Source organism: Salminus brasiliensis, chromosome 19 (assembly GCF_030463535.1).
Source record: "Salminus brasiliensis chromosome 19, fSalBra1.hap2, whole genome shotgun sequence".
NCBI classification, from domain to species: Eukaryota; Metazoa; Chordata; class Actinopteri; order Characiformes; family Bryconidae; genus Salminus; species Salminus brasiliensis.
In genome coordinates this window covers 14,683,068-14,703,702 of record NC_132896.1, presented here as the reverse complement: position 1 = coordinate 14,703,702, position 20,635 = coordinate 14,683,068, and the positions used below count along the sequence as shown (strand labels likewise).

Here is a 20,635-nt window from a genome sequence, read left to right as displayed (position 1 = left end):
TGACTTATGTTATTGGCCAATCGATTCATCAGTCAGGCTGTTATACTGACTGCTTTTTTTTAAACAAACAGTATGTAATTTCTAGAATAAGTGAGACATAGGTAAAGAAACTAATTTCCCTGCACCTTGAAACCTTCTACAATTAATTTCTAAGCAAAATATTTGGTTTTGCTTTGCTCTTGTTTTCATTAATTTTCACCCCTTTTTACACTAGTCAGTTATTTAAAGGCATGAAAAATGCATTAATTCAAATGTTGACATTTTTTTAATTGGCTCATTTAGTTGAGCATAATTTGAGTGGTTCATTTCTCTGACTCCTCTGGCCCCGACCTATTAAAATGTGTGGTCAGAAAAGTGTAATACACACTACATGTCCAAATGTTTGTGGACACCCCAGGCATGGGTTATAAAAGAACTGTGCTCTCTAGAATGATGGTGCTCCATCCAATACTTTTGGGATGACTTGGGGAGTTCGGGATAAGGTAGGGTGGTCATTATCCAACATCCCGACCTTAACTTCGCCATTTTCGCTGAAAAACCCAGTAGAAAGCCTTCACTGGACAGTAGAGACAGTTAGAAGAAACAAGAAATTATCAGGTGTCCCAATACTTTTGTCCATATAGTGTATAATGTAAAATGTGATTACAGCAGGATCTACTAGTGGCATTTATGCGCATTGGTGTCGATTAATCTTTTTAGGTAACGGCCATTGACATTGATGGCCCTTCAAACAACCACATACGCTATTCCATTCTGGACGGCAACAAGGACAGTCCGTTCATCATGGATGCGGTCAGCGGCGTACTGAAAGTGGCTCGACAATTAGACCGAGAAAAGGTAAAACTTAGTTAACTCTCTGGGGAGTCACTTCCTTTCTCCTTGCTTTCTAATAAAGACAGGCGCAGGCTCAGTGTGAGACGGGCTCTACGCTTTGAACTGTTTGAAGTCTTAACGGTGTGTTTCGTTTAATTGCTCACAAAAGCCGAGGATGAGTTCTGTTCTGTTCTTCTTCTGTCTGTGTTTAAATTAGGTTGGTGTGTACAAGCTAACCGTTCTGGCCTCCGACAGCGGAAATCCCCCCAAATCCAGCAGCGCTGCAATCAACATGACAGTGGCTGATGTGAATGATAATCCTCCTGTCTTCTCACAGGCTAACTACAGCCTCATCATCCAGGTATGGCCATGCTGTCATAGCGAATGAGCCAAATTGAAGCTGACAAACCGCTCTCATCTCTGCAGTCCATGAGAGACTCAGCTTTCACCAAGGACGGATGTGGTGATCCCTCCTGACTTTTTTGAATGAGTTCTACACTCTCTCTCTCTCTCTCTCTCTCTTTCAATCTCTTTTTGTCAGGAGAGCCTGCCTGCCGGGGCCTCTGTCCTCCAGCTCAGTGTGACCGACAGAGATACCCCCCAAAACGGACCCCCTTTCTCCTACAACATCCTGAAGGGCAACAATGGGAAACCCTTCAGCATAGACCAGCAGGGAGTCATTAGGACCACAACGTCACTGAAGAGATCAGAGCAGGATCAGTACGTCCTCCAGGTCCAGGTGAGTACGGGCCTATTTGCTGGGTTTCCTATAGGCACAGCGTTCAGCAGTGTGGAATGCGGTCTGTGGACGTCACGGTGTGTGACGTGAACACGTGAGGACAATCACAATGACCATGACTTGATGTTCCACCTAACACAGCGGCAAAACCTAGAGTTACCCGAATCCTATGTGACTGCCACTAAACACATATCCATATTGCTTCATTTCAGCCTTTAACAAAAACAACAACAACAACACATTTGTTGTTTCAGGTTCTCTTGTACACTAAGATTTACATCTCCAGAGCTCCCTCTCCTGTCGAAAAACTGAAATGACCAGCAGGTTATAGAACATCAGCACTGCTGGTCACAATAAGGAACACACTGAGGACAGCAGTGCATTGAAGCTAGTTGATTGAAATGTGTTCTCAATTTTCACATTAATAACATGTATCACATCAACACAGTTCTGTCTTTTAGTTTACCTACTGTCAGAAATGTGATGTACTGCATTCATACAGAAAACCTGCACACGTGAATCAAGAAAATTCAGTGCATTACATGTTTGTAGTGCCTAAAAATATAAAGTTCTTAATTAGTCTAATTTAAAATTGATCATATGTGTGCTGTATATGTTTATATTAAATATTAAATGAAATATTACGTGTTTGAAAATCTTGGCAGTAGGTGATTTTTTGCTGATCATCTATCATAAAACGATTACAAAGCGTAGTAGTTGTGTTTCAGTGTGTAACCATTTGGAAGCCCAGTATCGATTGCAGTTAAAGTAAAGATAACTGGTGAACTGGCAACAGGATTATAGGCACCTAAGGCTCATGGTGCGATTCCATGGAGGCCTCACCTCCCAACTTACAAGATTTAAAGGATCTGCTGCTAATGTTTTGGCCATGCCCTGAGTCAGTGTATATATATATATATATATATATATATATATATATATTTTTTTTTTTTTTTTTTTTTTTTTTTTAATTATCATATATATATTTTTTTTTATTCAGAAACTTACAGAAGTTTATCATCGAATATCTGGCTTGGTTAATGACTTTGTCATAAAGTTTACTCAGGTGTGCTGCTGCTGGCTTTTAATACATCTAAAAATACTGTGCTAGTCTTTCACTAGAAAAAGACTAAAGACTGACACTCTCAATCTACAGGCAGTTTATCATTACTCAGAGTATAGTTATACTATATGAATACTATAATTGTAATTATAAATAATACACCTTAGTGTGTAATAAGCATTTCTGCGTTAAGTGCGTGAAGGATCCTGGTGACCGATATAAAAAGGGAACCTTCAGAGGATGTATGGAGCCATACACTTATTGGCCAGCTCTGTTGTGACAAATGTTGCATATGATTGTACTTACTTTAATGTTTAATATATTTTTTATTGGCCAGGTCACTGACAGTGGGAAACCTTCACTACAGTCGTCCGCCCTCTTCAACATCCACGTGGCTCAGGCAAGTGTGCATCCTCCATCTGTTCTTCCTCAGGAGGTGTTCATCCTAGTCCCTGGAGAGGAGTACCCAGCAGGAGGCGACCTAGGGAAAGTCCACGCCACTGATCTGGATGAGTATGACACGCTCAAGTACTCTCTCCAGCCTCCAGGCCACGACCTGTTTTCTGTATCAGGCACTGATGGCCGGATCCTGGCCCGGCGAGGGCTGGACGTGGGGCGCTATCCACTCAATGTGATGGTCAGCGATGGACGCTTCTCCTCCTCTGCCAGCATCACTGTGCATGTGAGGCAGGTCACTCAGCAGATGCTGGAGGGTTCCGTGTCTGTGCGTTTTGCGAGTGTCACCGCCAAGGATTTCGTCCAGCAACACTGGTGGAACTTCCAGAGAGCTATCCGGAGCTTGGCGGGAATCCATGGCAGGACTGGACTGGACTACACTAGACGAAGGTAAGTAACCTTCTAGGACCTCCAAGAGCCAAGGATCACGTACCAATATTAATTAGATAATATTAATTAGATCATATATCGACACTGTGGATCACTAATCTGTGTTCAGTAATTGCCCTTTTTGATATTACAGTAATTAGTCATTTTTAGTATTGTCAAAGCAGAGATTGCACAGTTTGGTGACTTTCCTGCTTAAACACACCTGGTTCAATTCATCTGTTTAAGCAACACTATGAAAAATTGTCAGTTCTTGCTCCTGGGCTCTCCCTACAGTTGGGAAATGTAATTCGTGCTTTAAGCCACCACTGAAAGTTAAAGAAGCATGTGGGCTGACATGGTGCGGTAATATTACTGCAATTACACAAATATTATTTGGGTTACTAAGCATTACGCTGTTCCTGCAAGCGTTATTCTGCCTGCTTCTTCAAAATTAGCAGTGTGTTGAGCCCAGGGAAGCATCAACAGTGATGCTTATTTCAAGTGTTATATATGCTTATTTCAAGTCAGTAAGTCAGTTTTAAGGTAAAAATGCTACATAGTGTTGCTTTTATTACCCGTTTGCACGAAGTGTTTGCACAAAGTTGCCCTCCAGAACCTTAATTGTGATCCGTTGCCGTTTTCATATACAAATCCATGCCATAAACACTCACCATGCAATTTATTAGGAATACTATAATGCTGGGTAGGACCAGGTTTTGATCTCAAAACAGCATAAATTCTTCATGGCATGGATTTCTCAAGATATTGAAAACATTCCTTAGAGATTCTGGTTCATGTTGACATGATTGAATCACACAATTCCTGCAGATTTTCCAGGAGCACTTGCTCCTGGAGTGTTCTATTGGATTCAGATCCAGTGAAAAACACTTAAGAACTCTGAACTCATTAGGCCCTGTCTTACACCCTGCACAAGGTGTGTCACAATGCTCATTGCTATCTAACACCCTGCCAACAGTCTATTTTCACATCCTCTGCCTGCGTCATTTAAATAGCAACAGGGCTTGCAAATACATCTACGCCGATGGATGGGCGCAGTGGTCTCAAAATTAGGTGTGTTCAGGTACATTTCTGGTGTATTGCTATCTTGGCAACGGAAAACATAGTGACACACTGACTGAAAACTACATAGGCAGACGTCAACAGTCAGACATTCATTCATCTTGGCAGTGAATTGTCAACATAGGCACGTGCCCAACGCATGTTCCCCTATTGAAATAGCAATCCGCCAAAAGTCAGACCACACACTAGCTCTTAAAGGGAATGGCAAGTGGTTTATTGCACGTTACGCCCAAAACACACCCATAATTTATGATGTGGTGCATTATCCTGCTGGAAGTAGCCATTAGAAGGTAAATTGTGACCATGAAGGAATGCACAAAACCATGAAGCTGCTGGAACTGGATCTGCATAATTTTATGCATTGTACTGCTGCCATACGATTGGCTGACTAGACAATTTTATAAATGAGTAGGCCAATTACAGGTGTTTCTAATAAAGTGCCAGGTGAATATATTTGTGTTTCAACTGCAGGGAAACAAATAGGTGTGCATTCAAGTGTGTGTTAGCTGTTGTTTTCTTTACCTCATGCCTCCTAATCATTAAATCTGCCAACAGAGCTGACGTGCAGATTCTCAGCCTGCAGCCCGTGGAGCCTGGAGGCGATCTGGATGTGCTGATGTTTTTAGAGAGGTCTGAAGATGCCGGCTCTTCCCTGGAGCTCCTCCTGCAGAATCTTAACTCCTCCAGTGCCGTTGTAAAGGAACTGAGTGGTCTGAGAGTGATGAGAATCTTGACTCGCCGTTGCTCTGACACAGAGTGTCCAGGTCACATGTGCAGGCAGGAGGTGACCCTGGATTCGAGCAACATGGCAGTGTACAGCACAGCCAGAGTCAGTTACGTCACACCACGTCACCACATCACTCCTAGGTGTCTGTGCAAAGGTACACACCGGTTCCTCAGATGATAATCGGAGGCTAAATCTTTATCTTTTTGAGCTTTTTATATCATCATATCTCGTAAGAGTGATTTTAAATGAACCACACTATGTCAGAAGTTTGTAGACACCTGCTCATCCATCATTTCTTCTGATATCAAGGGTATTATTAGGGACACCATGCCCTTATTGCTACAGGAACAATATCAATATCTATTTTGGAACACTGCTATGAGGATCAGATTGCATTGAGCCACAGGAGCATTAGCAAGGGCAGGGACTGATGTCTGAAGATTAGTTATGGATTAAAAACACCACTCCAACTCATCCCAAAGGTACTGGATGAAGCCCCATCACTCTAGAGCACTGTTTTCAAGTCTAGTCCTGGGTACCCGCCCCTGAATAGTTTTAGCCTATATTCCCTAAATTCAATTCCTCAGCTATCAAATCCTGGGAACCACTTTCCTAGTTATCAAACCCTTTAAGAGCTGGATCAGGTATATTGGGGGTAGAGAATACCTGACACTGAGCAGGGAAATTATTCCTTATGACTAGCCTCAGAAACTATTGTTCTAGAGAAAGCAGTACCACTGCTCCAAAGTCCAGCGCTAGGGGGCTTTTTTTTCTATCCCTGGTCCTGAAAGACTCCCCTGCCATGCATGTTTTAGTGGTTTTCCTGCTCCCAACATACCTGATCCAACTAAGCAGCTAATTAGCAAGCCCGGAAACCACAAAAATGTGCAAGTCAGGGGGTCATCCTGGGCCAGGGATGGGAACCACGGCTCTAGCCTGTGCTTGGCATTGGACATGTTGACTAATGCGCGATCCACTATAGAGGGTACATTGTATTGGCAGAGCTTTCGGTTGAGATTTTACAAGTTGAGCGAGTACTCCTGTGTTGATAAAATGTGCACCATAAAGTAGCTACATTACTTAAAAATAGGAGGTGTCTGTATACTTTTGGGTGTATAGGGAATAATTTGGGGCCAAAAATAAACCCTACTTTATTAAGTATGCAGTGATTTCTAACATTCCAGAATCAGTGCAGTTGAATGAACTGCCTTATGCTATATCTGCTGTGTGTTCTTTCTATTTTGCTTGTTTTAGATGGGAAATGTCCTGTACAGAAACAAGGCTGTGCCAGTAACCCGTGTCCAGATGGTTATCGTTGTTTGTCTCTTCAAGGAGAAAACAAATATCACTGCATTTGTCCATTAGGAAAAAATGAAAAATGCTCAGGTAAAGTAAAGCATCTTTTAAAAAAGTAATTTATGAGTAATTTCCACTTTCCACAATCCATCCCTTACACGTGCAGAGATTTGGGGATCATGTAATCAATAACAATTAGCAGGCACTCATTAAGGGAGTGCAGTGTTCGTATAACTCGTTAGGTGAAATATTATGCCACTTATTTGATCATATGTAATTTGCAGCACTGCATATTATGTAGTGTAGCTCTTTCACAAGTAATTACACTAAAAGGTATTTAATTAATGGTTGTCAACTTTCGCTTAAATGGAATTCATGAGGTGTTTAAGTGTAAATCACTGAGGAGATGACTGAAGTCTCGTGCAGTTTTTTTTTTATTACTCGGCTACTACTGCTGTCATTTCAGTCATTATGAAAGGATGTTTGCATAGTAATCTTTAAAACAGGGGTCATTAGATCTGGCCCTGGACGCAAATGTCCAGCACAGTTGGGTGGTTATCTCACTCACACCAGTTTCAACTCATCGGTTAATTAGTAGGTTTTGTAAATTAGTCAAAGTCTTTAGGAATCTTTAGGGAATCTGCTAACTGTGACATAATGTCAACTTATGACTCTTGCTGTAAAAAAACTTAGTCTTAAAAATGGCTTTATTTATTAAGCAGTAAAGCCAAAGCAGCAAAGCAACCCCAAACCATGATACTACCACCACCATGCTTAACTACCAGCATAGGGTTCTTATGTTGGAATGCAGTATTTGGTTAAGATAAGATAATCCTTTATTAGTCCCACAGTGGGGAAATTCTCATTGTCACAGCAGAAAGGGATATCAAGACACTCAGTTACAAAAATGTAGATAAATAATTTACACTATAAATATAAATTTACACTATAAATAAATATTCACTAAACATAACATTACCAGCATTTTTTATTCACCTGTCCACAGAATATTCCTCACCAAAAGCCAAAATGCCTACAGCAAGCTTCACAAACCTACCTCCACTGGCACTGTATACAAAATATTTTGGACTATGAACAATATATTAACAGTTTCAAGAATCAAGGATCAGTCTCTTGTGTTTTGTTGTTGTTTTTTGTAGGACATTCAGTGACATTTAGTGGGAACAGCTACATCAAATATCATCTGAGGAGGAGCACAAGAGAAGAAATAAAGGTTTCCCTGAAGTTAAAAACATTTTCCAGTCATGGAACAGTGATGTTTGTTAAAGGAAGAGGCTACATCCTTCTGGAGGTATGAAAAAAAAAGACTGAAGTGTTGAACTATTTAAAAGTCAGCAAATCTTCTGATTTGGTTTCAGGCCAATTTTTGAAATTTTTTAAAATGTTCAGTCTGTCTTTTAGCGCCATCATAACACAACTAAGCACTCCTTAAAGAGACAAATGGCTTGTTCCTTGCTGTTGACTCTAGTAATTGTGCCATGCTGGTTTTATTGGACCCCAGTAATGTTTTTGAGATTCCTCATTGAACACCTTGAGCACACTGAAGGTCTCAGTGGGACAGTGCTTAACTAGTTTAAATGTCTTCCATTTGACTTTTAAAATGAATGATGTTTCTGTGTTTTTTTTTCTGATGGTTCTGTCAGTTATGGAGTTCCTCAAGGTTCAAGATTAGGGCTGGTAATTTTTACCTTATATAATATGCTACCGCTGGGCAACACTATTAGGAAATATAGCATTTTATTTAATTGTTATGCGGCTGATAACCAGCTTTATCTCTTAAGCATCTCAGTGCTTGGGTAAAAGTAAGTTCTGCATGACAAATAACCTTTTTTGGCTTAATAGTATAGAAACAATGCTGGGGTTATTGTTTTTGATCCTCTTAGGCATACTGACACTTTGTTAAATAACCTGTCAAAATTTGTAAAAGCACAGGTTATGAATCTTCTGTTGTCAAAAGTGTCTTTTCCCAGCTCAGGTCAAACCATTCCTCACTCCACAGGGCTTAGAGAAGGTTATCTATGTACTTATTTCATCTCGCTTAGATTACTGTGACAGCCAATGAAGACTTACTGGCATCCAAGTAGAGACTTTCACTAAGCAAGATTGCTCACAGGATCTGAGAAGAGGGATCACATCACTCCAATCTTAGCCTTTCTTTAGTCGCTCCCTGTATATTATAGAAGGTTTCAGTTCTTTTATTTGGTTTTAAGGCTCTAAAGGGATATTCATCCCCTGTTTCACATAGAGTTACTTCAACCTCACTAATCCTCCAGGTCATCTGATCAGTAGCTTTTGGTTGTTCAGTGGTCTTGGCTGAAGCTCAAAGGCAATAAGCCATCTGCAGTCACAGCACCGAGGCTTTGGAACAGCCTTTCATTGGACATTAGGTCTGCGCCCATTATTTTCGGCTTGTAAGAAAAAAAATTTCTTACAGGTTAGCTTTTTAAAACTCATATGGATGAATGTGTGTGCTGACTTTATTATAATGAATTAATAATAGTAAGCATTTATAGTAACATACTTGATGTTGATGCATGGATATGTGTGCATGTATGTATTTGGGGTGTAATGGTACACAAAAATCCTGGTTTGGACATCACAGACCACGGTAAGAGATAAAGAACTCAAAGATGTATGACTGTTACTCTCTCCCTGGGGAACTGAGGGGGTGGTGGGTGGAGAGACAAATACAAAACTACAATTACCATAGTGATGCTCCTTATTCCAGGACATTTCCCATAATGCCATGCAGTTTGGTTTGGTTTCGCATTGGGTGAACAGAGGTTTGGGTAATGATTATCCTAAAAAGGAATGACTATTTTTTTTTTGTATACCTCATAGACAAAAGTATTGGGACACCTGCTCATTCTTTGTTTCTTCTGAAGTCCACAGAATTATAATATATAGTTTGTCCTGCTTTAGTTGAGAGTACCTCACTCTACTGTCCAGGGAATGCTTTCTACTAGATTTTGGAGCATTGCTGTAAGAATTTGATTGCATTCTGCAACAAGTACTATAGAGGTCAGGATGTTGGATGATCACCACCCCACTTCACCCCTAAGTCATCTGAAAAGTATTTTCTTAAAGTCATCATTTCAGAGAACACAGTTCCACTGCTACACAGCTTCATGCTGGGGGCTTTATACCCTTCTAGCCCATGCTTGGCATTAGACATGATGCCAATGGGTTCATGTTTATCTGCTCCAGACAGTCCTAATTGTTTGGCAGTACTTCTCTACACAATACTCTAGACAAGTATGTGTGTGTGTGTGCTTTTGCACATCTGTCTCAGCAGTGGGGGCAGGTGAATGCATTCATGTCTGCAAACATTTGGACATAGTATGTGTGCAAGTAAAACATAGAACAAGTGTTTGCACATGTAAAGCCTCACATCATTGCTTGTGTGTGTTAAATGCTGTTTTCCCTCTGGTCTGCAGGTGGTAGGAGGCAGGCTGCAGTGTCAGTTTGACTGTGGCAGGGGGCTGGCCACCGTGTCTGTGCACAGTATTCAGGTGAATGACGGCCAGTGGCACTCAGTGGAGCTGGAGGTGAAGGGTAATCGCGGCAGGCTGGTCCTGGACCGCCTCCACTCTGCATCGGGCATTTCGCCTGGCATGGTGCCCTGCCTTGGCCTGGACAAGCAGGTGATACTGGGCGGACGGGCTGATCTGTCGGGCTCCAGGCCGAGGCGTAGCCTACCTCTCTCTGGTAGCCTGCAGGGCTGCATGGATGCGGTGCTGTTTAATGGACAGAGCCTGTTCCTGCACTCAGAAAGCCTCTCGGGGGTTGTGGTTGAGGACATGGTAGGAGTGACTCCAGGCTGTGCCGTAGGCTCAACACCAGGCCAGGACTGCGCAAGCAACCCCTGCCTTAACGGAGGAAGCTGCTCTCAGAGGCCCAGTGGAGGTAAAAATAGCACTGGATTACAATATAACATCATCTGTGTGCTGGAAGTATGCTATTCTGTATCTCTTCATGTAGACATACAGTACATTTTTTCATTTATTGATACGAGATTTATAAACAAATAATAAAATAAACTGGCTGTAAAGTTCACTGAAATCTGGTGACTGCACTATTTATTCCTCACAGTACCAAAATGGCTAATTGCTTATTTTTGGCAGATTACTACTGCACATGTAATGGTTTATTCACGGGAGCTCACTGCGAGCTCAGTATCAGCCCCTGTGTTTCCAACCCCTGTCTGTATGGAGGAACATGTATACAGAACAATGACCGTTACTTCTGCCGCTGCCGAGGACAGTACACTGGTCAGAGGTACAGTACATTTAGCTATTCCTGATGACTTGAATTATTCACACCATGCATTATTGTGTGCCTGATTACACTGCAGATCTCTGGTTAATGATCTCTGTGTCACTACAGATGCGAGACTGGTCCATACTGCAAGGAGAACCCCTGCAGAAATGGTGGACATTGTATTGACAGCTTGGACGGGCCTGTCTGTGAGTGTGAACCCGGGTTCAAAGGGGAAAGGTGTGTATCAATAACTCATTTACACTTCATTACGTCCTTCCTTCACTGTCTTAGGATGTTCTTAGAACTTTCTAAATGCAATAAGAGAATGACTAATCACTAAAGATGAATGTAGCTAGCAACTGTGGCTCATACCTCACTACTTAGAATCATGCAAATTGCATACCTGAATTTTCTCAAACTTGCCTCAGAGAATGTCAAGTTAATCTTTTTGCATTTTGTGGTATTTGTTTGGTTTTATGTACCTGTCAAACTGTCAAATACATTTTCCAGGACCAAAAGTTTTAGGCACCTGTGAAAATTATTAACAATTATATAAAACTGCTTACCTTGGCAGTAATACACAGTGAAGCACTAATAGTACAAACAATGCTAATTCTAGAAATGACCATTAATCAGTAGTTTGTAAAATCACCTTTAACAGCATTTTTCTCTCATATCATGCTGAAAGAGGTTTTTTTTTTACTTTTCTTTACAGCGTTGCTTCAATTTATTGAGGTTTGTGGTCATTAGTTCATGCACAGCTCTCTTACAGCCCCGTCACAGCATTTCAATTGGGTTTCAATTGAGGTCTGGGCTTTTACTGGGCCACTGCAACACCTTGATTCTTTTCTTTGTTAGACATTCTGTTGTAGACATGCTGGTGAACTTGGGATCATTGTCCTGTTGCATGACCCAATTTCTTTCGCTGCTTTGTCCAAACATCTCCACTTTAGTTCTCATCTGTCATCTGTTCTGGAAATGGTTCCAGAAGTCTTATGGTTTGTTCAGATGACACTTTACAAACTAAAGCCATGCTGCCATGTTCTTTTAAGAAAGTAAAGGCTCTCTCCTGGCAACCCAATACATGACCGTATAGTGAACCTTCATCACTTGGTTTGGCAAATCAGTGCTTAATTACCATATGTTAAATCATGTGAGCTGGTGACAGAATTGAAAAATCCATGTCCTAGAGAAATCTGGAACTAGTTCATAAATCTTTAAACGAGCTCATAAGACTATTTTTAATATATTTTTTAGAAATACTTGTTTTATGTCCGTTTTCTAACATGATTTGGTCCTTTTACAAGCAAAAACACTCTTATTGCTGAGATAAATGTTTTTACGCAATATTCTTTGGTGCCTAAAACTTCTGCACAGTTCTGTATATAAACAGGCTCTGTTCTTTTTGGCTGCCCCGTGTTGCACCTCAAAAAGCAGTCCTTCATTGTGAACAGGCTAAGCCAACCTGCTGTAGATGGCTATATCTACGTATTTTAGTTTTTGTGACTTCACAATTTGACTGGCACTCATCAGTTAACCTTAACACAAGTCTTATTACACACTAATGTATTACTCTTGTGTAGACAATAGTGGGGCTATTCTAATACTAAAAGAAGTTTGTCCATATTTGAGCAATAATAGGCTTTTTAAGGGGTTAATATTGTTATGTGGAAGTTTATTTCTTGCTAGTGCGTCGATTCTGACGAATGTGTTAAGACTGTAAGTAATATACTCTCACAAAAGGACAATATAAATCTCTTGTGTAGCTAAAAACAGTATTACTCTTGAGGCCTGGGCTTTCTCTGTACCTTTTGCTCAGCTATTTCTTTGCCATCATTGTTATCTTTTAATCAGGTGCCAGACTGACGTGGATGAATGCCTGCATCCTCCTTGCTTAAACGGCGGCTGGTGCGTGAACACCTACGGCTCCTTCAACTGCACCTGCAGCCCAGGCTTCAGCGGCAGGCTCTGTGAGATGGAGAGCGAGGTCCACAATGTGTTCATCTCTAGTTCCTGGAACATCGGCCTGAGCGAGTTGGTGGGCATACTCATTTTTTTAGTGGCCATCTTCATCCTGGCCTTGCTCTTTGCCCTCATCCGTGCAGGGATGTGCGGGCCTAGCAAAGACAGCCAAGAGAAAGAGAAATACAGAGCCATTGATGCGTATATCCAGAGGACTTATCTGGACCGCAAACCCAGCAGAGACACATTTCTGGATGGGCCGCCGCAGGTCCCTGTGAGACCCCTCTCCTATAATCCCAGCATTCCTGCAGACTCTCGTAAAGATGTGGACAGAGGCTCCATGCCTGAGTTCAGCTCTTTTACTCCAGATATGACATTTGGCCTAAAAAAGTCTGTTGCTGTTTGTAGTGTAGCGCCAAACCTGCCCCAGCGCAGAGCCTCTGACTCCCACATGAACAGCGACACCATACGAAAACCAGATTGTGATGATAAAGATGGTAAGTTAGTGTTTTTGTTTTTTTTGGTAATTAATCATTTTCCCAGTCACATGCTAAGAGTTATCACTAAGTAACTATGGGGGGAAATTGCAGTTTTATGAAAAAGAAATATTATAATTATAATTAAGGTACGAGTAAGTGAAGCAGATCATCTGGTGAATGCTATGAGGTTAATTGAATAGTTACAGAGGGCTCCTGAGTGGTAAGATTGCCGAATAGATTCCTTGTGATGCCACAGCCATCAGTTGACAAGTAAAGACACCATGTTCACCATTTTGTCTTGTGTTGAACACAAATGAAACCCGTCCCACAACTGAACCCACAACCCTGTCATTAATAGCCGAGTGCTCTAATCACGAAGCCACCACTGTCCTCAGACAGCACAATTGGCTTCACTTCCTCTCTCCCATCACTCAGTGCTATACTGGCATGTCTGTTAACTGATATAAAAGCACATACTAGCTTCTACCGTTCCAGCAATGGTGGTGTTGTGTGACAGGGGAGTCATGGTTACTAGCAGATTTTGTCAGAAAATAGGTTTAAAATTAAATAAAGATAAACATATATATATATATATATATATATATATATATATATATATAAGGTAGGCTCTCAAGCACTCCTACAGGAGGAACCATTTAACCACAGATTTAGTCTAGATTTTTAGAAGCTTTATTTAAAAATAGCTCAATTTTATTATCTTTTTTTAAAGTAGTATACCCCTATATCCGAGCGAGGTCACCGGACCCTTGTAGCACAGCATAGCATAGCATAGCATAGTTTTTAGCACTGTCATAAAAACCATTGTAATTATTTTTTAATTAATTTTCATATGGAAAGTGTTGCTGTCCTTTCTCTGTCCTCTCGGGCTGGTGTGCAGTCTATAGAGAATGTACATGATCGGTTGGGTGGGCCATTGCATTTCACTGCTTCACCAATTTTGACTACGGCTAGCAGGGCTTTCATTAGTGGGCTAGGTGTGTGTTTTCTAGCCCTGTTTTGTTTATGCCAGATTTTCTTTTCAATGAAGACACAATAGGGTTTGAGGTTCACGGTATGTCAGTTCCATATACGGAAAACTATGCCAAGTTAAATACAGTTCTACATCCAAGGATTTTTTAGGACATTTTCCTTCTTTTTCCTCAGACAATCTCAGAGACACAAACTCCAACTTGTCAACAAAAGAGGAAGGAATGGCCAGCAAAAGAGGAAGTACCCAAGGCCTTGCTTATTCTTTCCAGTTTACGGACGATAACAGTAAGTTGCCACCTAGGTTGTTTGTTTTCGCTCAGACTTTGTTAATTAGTAATTATTCGAGTACAGAATGGACAGTTTAGCTGCAGCGTGTACAGAGTAATTTGTCACCATAAGATACATTTCTGGCTCTCTTGGTGATCACTTCAGCTCCCATATGGATTAAATCTGCGCTCCAGTCCAGGTCTCGCTCAGACAAGGCACGAATGTAAGTGGTGTGAGAAACACAGAAAGTCATTTCATAAAGATCCTCTAGTTAGGGTCTTTGCATGTATGTGTGTGTCGGATTTGTGACCAAATGGCATTAACGAGTCACCTTTTTAGACCTTTATTAGACCGAGGATCACTGTCCTTCTATTTGTCTTGTGCTCTGTAGAGCTGTTCATTCTTCTAATGTATAGTAGCAACTTCATAGTGATGTTTGTAGTTTAGAAACACTGGGCCTCATTCATGAAACCCGTGCAAAATGAATCTGTGTGTAAATTGTTCGTAAAACTCTTTTTTTTGGTCATAAATACCTGGATTAATTAATAATTAATTAATAATGTTTGTAGTCTCAGTATGTTTGTAAGTACAATCTTTTAGAGCCAGCTTTGAGAAGGGAGTCCCACATATCCCGCACTATTCCCATACCGGTACAGATGTTGTGCGTGCTTGGTTCCTTGGATACTGGAACATTCCAGTGGGAGATGACAGCTGACAGATCAGGAATGTATCAGCCCTCACCTGTTGGTGCGTGTGATTGTGCACCTGCAAATGTGAGGTATTTAAGGGGCCAGCGCTAGCTACTCTTTGCCGAAAGTCGAATATACTGAACATCTTCAACGTAGTCAGTGTGCCGAACAACCACGTGCATTGGCGTTCTAGTGTACGGTCCAAGAAACCTTGAGGTCGTCGGAGAGACACTCTCACTCTTTAGGATCATGTTATTGTTATTGTTCATGGGCGAGCCTCGTTACCAGGTCTGTGTAACTCATGCCGTTTAACCGACGGGTTCTGCAGCTTTAGTTTTTTCCGAGTTTCCCCAGGCACTGCCTGTTGGTTTAGATTATCGTTCCTCATCCCATTCATTCCCTCTACACTAGCCTAGGTCCCGGAGTTCCTCCAGTCTCAGGTGTGTGTTTTGCTTTGCCCACGTTGTGTTGTCACGGTAGTGTTTGGTTTTTCCTTTGGCCCTGTACTTTGCTGCTTTTTCTTACATTTATCCGTTTGTTTTGTTAATAAACTCTCTCGCATCGAACCATCCCCTGCGAGTGTTCACCCTCCTTGTCAGACCTAGCCAGTCATGACAGCCCTACGCTTTTAAAGATCAGCTACAGCTCTGAAGGCATTTCTACAATACCTCTATGAAAGACCACATTGATAGTCAAATGTCTCACAGAAGGTAACTGTAACTCAGCTTCGCTATTCCAAGTCAGCAACAAATCTGTAGAATGAAATTAAAGATGTTGAACACCTTTTGCTGTGATTTCCTCAGTCTAAAAGCATCCTTATATGGTGCTCATTCTGGCATTTATGCAGAGTTCATGAATTTGGTGGAGGATTTCCAGGAAGGTCTTTTTTACTCGTAATTTGCGCATAGTTTGCTCATGTTTTTATGAAGATTTCATGAATGAGGCCCAATATCACTTGTATTTCCAACTAAATTTAGTTCATTCATCAGTAGCACTGGGTATTGTTCAAGAGTGGGTTTGGCTTAAACCAAGAAAGTGTGTGGAGAGACATGGGTGTATTTACGGACTGCAGACTTACGAAGACTAAAGTTGAGTTGCAGAGAATACACAGAATGAACGTAGACTATATGTATGTGTGAAGATTGACAAATGTAATGTGGAACCACATTTCACAAACGTGTGTTCCACCCAGAAACTGGTTCCATGCTCATGAATGTCCTGCATGGGAATGTCTCATAATGCTGAACACTGTAGTTAATACAACGACACAGAACTGGACTGGGATTAAAATATCCAATCCATGAAAAATATGCCTGGATCAGATTGAGACATCCCTAGAAGTTTTTTTTGATTATCTTTGGTACTGAAACAACCCCGTCTATTTCTTAAAAGTACAGAATTTCGACACCCAGCTCTAGTCATCAGATTTTAGTTTGTATACAACTCACATCCACCTCTGTAGTCTGGTCTGTTGCTGTTGTTAATAAATTCATTGTCATTTCTTTCTTTCCTTTTTTACAAGCTTCCACAATGATGGACTTTGTTAATAAGTAGGTTCACTTGAGGAATTATCCATTTCTAATGACTTATATATTAACTAGCTTGAATGTTTACTAACTGCCTGTTTCTAAGTGTTTTTAATTCCACATTATATCTACTCTAAAACTACATGCATTCTTCTCCCATCTTTTCCTTGTTCCCCCTTTAGAAGACTCTCGTGAGGGCTGTGAGTTCTGATTTGTTGCCCTGCCTTGCATGCTTCATTGGCTTAGCACAGCAAGCTCAATAAGCCTTGACAATGAAAATTAAACAGTTCCCTGTGAATGAACTCCACTGTTTCACATTGACTCCTAACTGCCTCAGACCTTAAGAGTGCCTCGATATCTAAACATTGGATTTCACATAGGAGATTTTAAGCAAGCCATTATGGCAACATGTGTCTAACAGAATAGTCTCCACAGTCTGTAGCATCACACTGGGTTTCTTAGGTTCCTGTTTGTATGGTTTTGCATGAGACCACTATTTCCTTTGTATGCATAATTTGTTATCCATCACTAACTGTTAACTGTGTTTATGATTTCATGTCTGTAGGCATTGATGATTGAACTGAAATGCTTAACTTTGTGTCAAACATCTCAACAGACTACCACTGGGACACCTCAGACTGGATGCACAGTGTTCAGGTTCCAGGATTTCAGAGCCTCCTTCAGTATGAGTTTGTGCAAATGCCCTCCATGTACTCTGACATTAATGATGTATACCCCAGAACCCCTGCTCCTGACAGGGATGACCTTGCTGAAGGTGATGATGTCGAAAGCTACTTTCTTCCACCTCCCGAACATTCTCCTCCTGATGACCTACTTTCCCATATAGAGTGCAGGGACAAATCTGCCTGGCCACAGGCCCAAACAGCCATTGCTTGGGCACCAGGACAGAGCTTGACAACATTCAGTCAGGAGCAGCACAGCCTGGATCATCCACAGCCTAATCAAACAATCCAAGGAGTGCCTCAGGGTTCAGTTGAAGGACCATTTGAATTCCGGCCAGGCAGTATTTACTGTGGGAGTGCCAGGCAAGAGGACCAAGGCACCCTTCCCAGTGTGTTGCATACCTCCGCTGAGTCCCTCTCAGACCTGTCAACTAGTGTTGAGGAAGTGGATCTGATGGTACATGACCGTAAAAGTCTTAATGAGGGTTGGTCTAACAGTATCAGCACACCGATGATGAAGAAAGACTCTGCAGACTGAAGGCTGTTGTGATGTGCTTAGTGTTTATGGTTTGGTGTGTGCTCAGTGTGTTTTGTAGTCACATTCCTTAAACGTCTGATATGTTTAGAGAAATGTGAAGTGATGGAGTGCATTGGATGGCTCTGACTGACCAGTGGGAGCTCTGGATTATATGCTGTTGTCTTTGTGTTTAAGTAGAAAGCTACGTTCACCATGTGCCATTTTCATCACTACTTTTTTGAAGAAGCAACGCACACATCATAAGTGAATGTAAAATGTCAAGTAAAACTGTACTGTTCTGCTCAAAAGTCCTGTGGAAAGTGTTTCATCTAGGTAGAGGAAATAAAATGATGAGTTTGCTATTATTTAGTTATTTGCACTTTTTATTACACAACAGGCCAGTAAATATTTTTGGACTCATGAGTAAAATGTTTGTATAAGAATATGAGGGGACACTTTTTGGCTAAATATGCAAAGTTAAATATAGGGCTGTCATGATTACCCGATAAAATGTATTACAAATTTATTTAAAAAGTGGAAAAATTTATTTAATGGTTGGGTTTTCTCATTTGCAATGAGAATGATAAACAATATAATCACAAGCCATAAGAAAGCTGTGTTCAGCAGTCTAAAAACCATCCACAAGGGGCTTTGTGAGTGTCACTGGACGAAAGGAAACCCACTCCAGCAGGATTTCAGAAAAGTGTGTCTTTGAATGTACAAACAGGACATAGAGGAAGTAAAATGCAGTGTTCACTGTTACATATGACGTGTACATCTGGTACAGCTGTTAATGATTAATTGAAAGCCAATTAACCCAGGATTTTCTTTCTTTTATTAGGTTCATTTGCAACATTCTCCTTATCCTGGTTAACATGGACACCTTGATGACAGATTTTTCCAATGTTGTCATTAGAAATGATTTAAAAAGTATATATATATATATATATATATATATATATATATATATATATATATATATATATATATATGTGTGTGTGTGTGTGTGTGTGTGTGTGCTGCACAGCTTCAGGTGGCTGTTTGTCAAGATTTTGGTGTTCTCCATGTGTCCGTGTGGGATTTCTCAGGGGATTTTTCTGGCTTTTGGGAGGTGGTTTGTCTTCCACACATGACAGGTGAATAGGCAGGGCTAAATTGCCCTTAAGTGTGTGACTGAGTGAATGAGTGTGTCTGGTACCTTCTGGACTGGTGCCCTGTCTAAGAGGTATTCCTGCCTTGCACCCGGTAATTCAAGGTAGGCTCTGGGCCCAATGCAACTCTGACCAGGAAGAAGATTTTATACACTATATGGACAAATGTTTCGGGACACCTGTACATTATATCAACAGGAGCTTTTATGGCATTCCAATCGATTTCCATAGGCATTAATACAGTGTGTGCAGAATTATTAGGCAAGTTGTATTTGAGAGGATTCTTTTTATTATTGAACAACAACTATGTTCTTAATCAACCCAAAAGACTCATAAATATCAAAGTTTAATATTTTTGGAAGTTGGAGTGGGGTTTTTTTAGATTTGGCTATCTCAGGAGGATATCTGTTTGTGCAGGTAACTATTACTGTGCAGAATTATTAGGCAACTTAATAAAAAACAAATATATACCATCTCACTTGTTTATTTTCACCAGGTAAACCAATATAACAAAATTTAGAAATAAACATTTGACATTCAAAAACAAAACCAAAAACAAATCAGTGACCAATATAGCCACCTTTCTTTACGATGACACTCAAAAGTCTTCCATCCTTAGATTCTGTCAGTTGCTTGATCTGTTTACGATCAATATTGCGTGCAGCAGACACCACAGCCTCCCAGACACTGTTCAGAGAGGTGTACTGTTTTCCCTCCCTGTAGATCTCACATTTTATTAGGGACCACAGGTTCTCTATGGGGTTCAGATCAGGTGAACAAGGGGGCCATGTCATCATTTTTTCTTCTTTTAGACTCTTACTGGCCAGCCACGCTGTGGAGTACTTGGATGCATGTGATGTAGCATTGTCCTGCATGAAAATCATGTTTTTCTTGAACGATACCGACTTCTTTCTGTACCACTGCTTGAAGAAGGTGTCTTTCAGAAACTGGCATTAGGTCTGGGAGTTGAGCTTCACTCCATCCTCAACCCGAAAAGGTCCCACAAGTTCATCTTTGATGATACCAGCCCATACCAGTACCCCACCTCCACCTTGCTGGCGTCTGAGTCGGAGTGGAGATCTCTGCCCTTTACTGATCCAGCCTCAGGCCCATCCATCTGGCCCATCAAGATTCACTCGCATTTCATCAGTCCGTAAAAAAACTCTTAAGATATTTCTTGGCCCAGTCTTGACGTTTTATCTTATGTTTCTTGTTCAAAGGTGGTCGTTTTTCAGCCTTCCTTACCATGGCCATGTCCCTGAGTATCCCACACCTTGTGCTTTTTGATACTCCAGTAATGTTGCAGCTCTGAAATATGGCAAAACTGGTGGCAAATGGCATCTTGGCAGCTTCACGCTTGATTTTTCTCAGTTCATGGGCAGTTATTTTGCACTTTTTTTTTTCCAACACGTTTCTTGCGACCCTGTTGGCTTGATTGTTCGGTGATTACGCTTCAAAAGTTTGGCAATTTCAAGACTGCTGCATCCCTCCGCAAGACATCTTACAATTTTTGACTTTTCAGAGTCTGTCAAATCTCTCTTCTGACC

The 20,635-nt window shown here is 41.0% G+C and overlaps 1 protein-coding gene across 5 annotated transcripts in view; it reads left to right on the top strand.

The window, feature by feature from the left end:
• fat1b (FAT atypical cadherin 1b) overlaps window positions 1-18,282 on the top strand; it is a 54,601-nt gene extending 36,319 nt beyond the window's left edge. Inside the window, exons 17-32 of one of the 5 annotated variants that reach the window (XM_072663512.1) lie at window positions 700-837; window positions 1,031-1,174; window positions 1,355-1,552; window positions 2,953-3,461; window positions 5,076-5,401; window positions 6,502-6,633; window positions 7,704-7,855; window positions 10,002-10,470; window positions 10,689-10,842; window positions 10,951-11,061; window positions 12,679-13,283; window positions 14,430-14,540; window positions 14,688-14,745; window positions 16,734-16,761; window positions 16,920-16,937; window positions 17,354-17,426. In XM_072663512.1, the coding sequence (XP_072519613.1) occupies window positions 700-837; window positions 1,031-1,174; window positions 1,355-1,552; window positions 2,953-3,461; window positions 5,076-5,401; window positions 6,502-6,633; window positions 7,704-7,855; window positions 10,002-10,470; window positions 10,689-10,842; window positions 10,951-11,061; window positions 12,679-13,283; window positions 14,430-14,540; window positions 14,688-14,745; window positions 16,734-16,758 (3,132 nt within the window). In that variant the 3' untranslated portion in view covers window positions 16,759-16,761; window positions 16,920-16,937; window positions 17,354-17,426. Of the gene's footprint in view, window positions 1-699; window positions 838-1,030; window positions 1,175-1,354; window positions 1,553-2,952; window positions 3,462-5,075; window positions 5,402-6,501; window positions 6,634-7,703; window positions 7,856-10,001; window positions 10,471-10,688; window positions 10,843-10,950; window positions 11,062-12,678; window positions 13,284-14,429; window positions 14,541-14,687; window positions 14,746-16,733; window positions 16,762-16,919; window positions 16,938-17,353 lie in introns of all 5 variants that reach the window. The other 4 variants (XM_072663513.1, XM_072663514.1, XM_072663511.1 and 1 more) reach the window with 4 other exon arrangements.
• The last annotated feature ends 2,353 nt before the right edge of the window (window positions 18,283-20,635 follow it).